The sequence below is a fragment of the Dasypus novemcinctus genome, chromosome 12 (assembly GCF_030445035.2).
Source record: "Dasypus novemcinctus isolate mDasNov1 chromosome 12, mDasNov1.1.hap2, whole genome shotgun sequence".
Taxonomy (NCBI): domain Eukaryota; kingdom Metazoa; phylum Chordata; class Mammalia; order Cingulata; family Dasypodidae; genus Dasypus; species Dasypus novemcinctus.
Window position 1 is genome coordinate 9,090,494 of NC_080684.1, and position 6,000 is coordinate 9,096,493.

Here is a 6,000-nt window from a genome sequence, read left to right on the forward strand (position 1 = left end):
TACCAAGAAAAGTTGGAGGACCTCTGGACTAAGCAGTAAAACGCATGCATTTCAATGTGGGTTTTTAAATAGCCTATCACTAATAAGAGAAATCTATTTCCCGAGGTGAAGCTTTCATGGGAGGCCCTTCCTTGTACCAGATCTTAAGAATTAGAGCGGCAGTGCCATAAAGGGAATATAAAATGAAGGGAAGTGTCAAGGCTTCCACTGCAGGTCACGCTGGTTTCCTTGCACTGTCTCCTTCCTTATACTGTCTCCATGGCCCCACCCCATTAGTTTCCTCTCCCACCTGTGCTCTATAATCAGAACAAGGATCAGGGCCTACAACTGCAAGTATTGCCCAATTATTTATCATTACGGGCTGAATCCTCCTCTATGCAGGTGTGGTATTAGTCAACACAGGTAAAAATAGGATTTGGAGATAGTCCCAGTCATGAAGTTGTTCACAATCTAGAGATGATAACAGTTGTGAACATGAACATGAGGCAAATTCTAAGTATTATCATATCATACCAACTTGGATTGGACTGTGGTATCCAAACTTAAGTATCAGAAAAGATATTTGCATTAAAAATTGAGTAGAGTGGTTCTCTCCCTATCGTAAATCCTGCAGAGACTAAATCCTACTTGGTTTGTAATTGAAATTTCTGATCTCAGCATGTATGTCACTGTAGCAGGAATCCTCCCTGAAGGAAGTATGTGTAGGGAAAGTAGGTTAAAAAAAAAATCTAGGAAAACCAGTGGAAGAGCCGTAATAATATAAATTGGTTTTACATGTCCTCTGATAGAGAAAAATGATTCGCAGGATTGATGATTTGTTCATATTTGATATTGAACAGTTTTGTGAAAAGCAAAATACACGTTTGCCATAAACCATAGAAGCACTGAAATTATACTTGCTAGCAGTATTATGATATACATTTGTTAGGTAGAAAACCAGTATAAATTGAAAAACCCTTCAAGAATATATGCATCCCACATTTAAAATGACTTGAAATAGTATTTCAGTCAGGTCTCTAATTTGTCCTTGGAATGTGGAAGAGAATTGAAGATGAAGACCACAATTACATAAGCTTGACCCATTAGAGAAATTAACTAGAACACACATAAACATGAAGAGTTTATTTTAAATAAATCAGATATCCTGACATGGAAGCCACAAATTATGAAATTGTATTTGGTTTGCATCCTAACACTAAAACTTCAAAATGGCTTTCCTACATGGCTAAACTTCTTTCTGCGGCCACAGTTTGGACTGCGCCAACCCACAGATTCAGGCAAGTACACGAACGTGTACCCATCACTGATGTAATTCGTGGTCCAAGAGAGAGCATCGCAGGGCTCCAGCAGTCATTCTCAGACAAACAAGGTATTCAGAACTGAGCACTTAAATTAGGTCAGACTTTGGAAACCAATGTTCTACTGTGCGGTTGAGGTTTGTTACTGGTCGTTTTATCAGAATAAAATATCTGTGTAGAAAGACAGAAAAACTTCTAGAATACAAGGGTCTCTTTGAAACAGCTTAGGCGGTAGCCTGTGCTTTTCTATATGACCTTTATTTTCCTTCTGTGTCTTTGCCTTGGCATATTATGGATTACTAGAACCAGTCCATTTCTAAAGTAGTCTACAGAAAATGGCAAGGAGGTAGAAAATCATGGCTTTCAAGCCCAACAAATCTTAGCTCAAATCCTGGCTCTGCCCTCTACTGGCCGTGGGCAGGGTATTTCACCTGTAGGGGAATGACGTCCTCTATGAAATGGAGACAATGAGCTTTCGTCATAGGCTGTTGTGTGCATGTCACTGTGGGTGTAAACGGCTAACGTGGTGTCGGTCTCTAGCTGTAGTACAGTAAACGAAGCTATTTTAGTCCTTATTAGTGTTGTCACGCAGCATCTACATGAAGGGGCCAATGAGCAGCTGCTCGAGCTTCTCTATTGCTTTCACTGCTCTGCCTTCACTTGGGCCCTTGCTGCCCTGCTCACTTCTAAAAACCACTTTACCTGCATCACATGAGTGCTTTCCTGCACATGTTTTCCAGGCTGCCCCAAACGCTGCTAACAGGGCGATGGTGGAATGCAGGCAGGCAGAGAGACATGATAATCTTCCACCTGCAGTAACGTCAGTGTGCTTTTAAGAATCAGTGGCTCTAAAGAAATGCCCTGAGTCTTCCGAAAATGAAACTGGGCTGTTTCCAAAGAAAGGGCTGTTTTAGATACTTTTAAATATGATAAATCATAATGATTTAAGGCTTCAAATTTAGAGATTGAACTTCTAAAAACGAACAGAATTCTATTATATTTGCAAGCTGTTGGCTGTATCATTTGACCCTTCATCATCCCATGAGTGGGTTCATTGAAGATACTGCCTAATAGGGAGGTGAAATAGAAGAGAAGGGGATGCCTTCACAGCCCCACTTTTTAGCCCTTTTTCAAGAATTCCACTTTGGGTAATACCTGGACCCATTAACTTAATTGGCCAAAAAATAGTCCTTTTCGGTGGCACCCAGGATATAAAATATATAAGTCCATATAGTGTTGTTTTCACTTTTAATTCATAGCATAATTGATCAGGGCAATTGTTCTTTGGGTAAAAAAATATAAATAGAAGGTATCATAAAACTTACCAAAATACAAAATGCATTACTGGGAGTAGATGTAGCTCAGTGGTTGAGTGCCTGCCTTCCATGTACAAGATTCTGGGTTCAATCCCCAGTATGTCTCGGAAAAAAAAAAAAAAAAAAAGAAAAGAATACATTTGTGAAATCATTTTGTATAAGTACCTTGTTGTCTTAAAGCCACTGGGATAGGAAACAATGCAAGATCTATTCACTACACCTATGATGTCACCATCCCTGGAAACATAATTAGTACTTCTGTGGAATCCCTTTTATATTTTTATGTTTTAAAAGCTTACATATGGTTTTTTACTCCTTTATATTTGTTTCTTGACTGCCTTCTGGTAGGAGCTTGGGATGGCTCTACTACAGGGGCAGCATGAACATTTGTGATCTTAAGTCATTTATGTGAACATGCTGGATAAACAGCCCATGTGCTCTCACTCACAAAATCCTTGAGGGGGTATTTTTGTTTTTCTTTAAGACCCTTAAAAAATCAGGGATGCTGGCTCTTAAAAACGAAGCATTTAGTCTTCGGGGTTACACAGTCTGCCATTCCCCAGAGCAGATGGCTGTCAGTGAAATAACGTGCGCCCCTGTGGTTGGCTTGTAGGTGCAGCCACCCTCTCACCAAGTCTCCTCGGCTTCCTGCTGCCCGTCCTGGGCGTCTTGGTCTGCTTGGGATTCTGAAGGCGTGGCAGCTGCTCTTCCCAGCCCGGCTCAGAGGACACTGCACCCCTGTGAGGATTGCTGTTCCTTCCAACTCCTGTGGCTCCGTCCTAAGCCAAAAGAATTCTTCAACGAACTACCCAGCTGATTTCCACCACACGTTATGACAGGCATTCAGGAACTCCTTCATCCAAAAGAATAAACTTTCACATGGATATAAAATGATTTTTAACTCGTTCCAATATGCCTTATAAACCACTTAACCTGATTCTGTGACCGTTGCATGATTTAAACCAATGGAACAAGTTACAGTGTTCAATTCAATACTATAGGCTGTAGAGTGAAGGTAAAAAAAAAAAATCACCATACACAGGTGCTTGAAATTTAATAACAAGTTGTGAACTATAATAGAGGTTGAAATGTTGATTGTATGTGGTAAATGTAAGAGTAATTCAGTCTCTTGTACTATCCTCGCTGTCGTGGGTCCCACATAGTTTTGAACGGCCCCTATCATTCATGACTTTCTGAGTTTCACTTTTTCAGAGAAGTATAACTGATACATTTTGACAGTAAACCTTATTGCCAAATCATTTTACTGGATGATTTGAAAGATTTAGAACATTGAAAACCAAATTCTAGAATTCATTATCAGTATTCTTATTTTCAAAGTAAATCATTCTCTATTATGTGGTTTCATAAGCTGTGACACCTTTAAGTTCATTTTTAAAAGTAAAGTCAACAGAGCATATGGAGTGTTTTCTTTTTTACTTTTGTATAAAGTAAAACTACTCTGAAGTTATTTTATGTTTTATCATCAATTTCACATCAAAAACCACAGTTCTTTATATAGAGTATCATCATATCACAGTTTTTATTCTTATGTAGAATGATGAATTCTAAAAAGTAGAGTGCGTCTGTTTTTTTCTGACATGTGACAGTCCTGACAGGTGTAAGCAGATGGTAGTGAACTGAGTATCAGAATTACCCAATAATATTCTAATGTCTTTGTTTTTGTGTTTCACTCCTAAATTTAATCTTTCTTTAATGAAGGTGTAGGGTCAAGAAATCACCTGTAGGTTGAAAAAACTAGAGTATCCCTTATTTTTTAAAATTTAGTTTTAAGCTCATTTCCCGTTATAATGCAATACTGAAAACTGGCTAAAAATACCAAATCGATATGTTGCCAATGGTACTTTGAAGAGTATGCAAAATTAGAAGGCCAGGGGGAGACAAATGATGCATCTGTATGATGGTGTCTCCCAAGCGTTAGTGCTCTGGGGTGTCATAAATTGTGAAAAGGAAGACGCACATTTCTTTATTCTCCATGGCATGCGTGGAAATGTGTCTTGAGTGTGTATGCGAACGAAATTGAGTAATAAAGGGTTAGCTGGCTCATGAAACAGTGCAATGTCTGATGCTTCGAGAGGTATAATCCTATTTTATTAGCACAACCTTGCTAGCTAATTAGAGATAGAGTTTATCTTTTTAGAAAGGATACCTTATAGGTTCATAAAAAAAAAATATTTACAGGAAGCAAGAATAGATATATTACTACTTTACCCCCCTTCTTTAATTTGTATAATTTTTGTATGATATATCTATGTGTAAATGTTTAGAGTCTTCATTATGAAAAATATCAATAAATATTTCATTAGTTTACCTTTAATTCTTTGTTATAAAATGAAACTTTTTAAAATAAGTGAAATGGATGATTTCCCATTGAAAGTATGTCAACAGTCTTAAGTCATTACCAGTTTTCATAAAATATTTAATTATTTGGGGAAAAAAAACACAAAATGTCTTCATACTTAAGAGAAATGACTATTCTGTAAGCCTTCGGTACAAATGTTTGTGTTTTCATTGTTACACTTTGGGGTTTTCCTTTTGCAATGTGACCCATGTTGGGAATTTTTATATAATCAACAATAACTAAATCTTTTGCCAATTGCATGCTTGCCTTTTTTTCTAATGTATGGTAATAAAGAGCAAAACTGGTTAGATTTTGCATGAAATGTTTCTGAAAGGTAAAAGAAAACAGACCTTGGAGGTTGTTTGTTTAATTTTAAATTTATGACAGAGATAAAGTAGATTAAAACCACTCATATACTAACTCAAGCTTTTCATTTCCTTGTACAATTGTACAAATTTGACTGGGACTATCAGTTTTAGCTGTTGTCAACCTAACTAATGTATCATCTGCTTTAAGACCCAAGATTCTTAATTAAACTTTATAGAGATATAGACACATCTGTTGTTTTTTTGTATTTCAGGAAAGGTGATAGTAGTTTTATTTGATACTGATGAATATTAAATTGATTTTTTAGTTATTTTTTATCATTTTTTCAATGGAGTAGTATAGGCCTGTGCTTTGTCCTTTTTATGAATGAAAAAATTATAAAGAAATAAATGTATTACTGTTACCCAAGAAAGAGCACCTGTCCTTTCAATTTACCTACAGTTTAAATTCATATTTGAAAGAGTTTCATTGTAAATTCAATAGAATGCTATAAATATTACTTGTTAAGCTACAATTCAGTGTTCGAGGGGTTCTACAAAAAAAGAGTACTTACATACACGTACAGGCATTATTCCCTTGAAATTAGATCACCTGTTAGGATGATCAGTGAATACCTCTGTCCAGACGGTAATGCAAGGTGCTAGGTGCTGAGAAAATGAGACTAACCCTGAATGAGATGATACGTCAATGAAGTAAGACA

General features: G+C 36.9%; 1 protein-coding gene across 14 annotated transcripts in view; it reads left to right on the plus strand.

Annotated features, from left to right (window-relative positions):
* Positions 1-5,712, plus strand: part of CNTN1 (contactin 1) — a 417,723-nt gene extending 412,011 nt beyond the window's left edge. For all 14 annotated transcript variants that reach the window (XM_004461145.2, XM_004461143.2, XM_058307813.1 and 11 more), the window contains one exon: positions 3,228-5,712. In XM_004461145.2, coding sequence (XP_004461202.2) covers positions 3,228-3,304 — 77 coding nt within the window. In that variant the 3' untranslated portion in view covers positions 3,305-5,712. The remainder of the gene's footprint in view (positions 1-3,227) is intronic.
* The last annotated feature ends 288 nt before the right edge of the window (positions 5,713-6,000 follow it).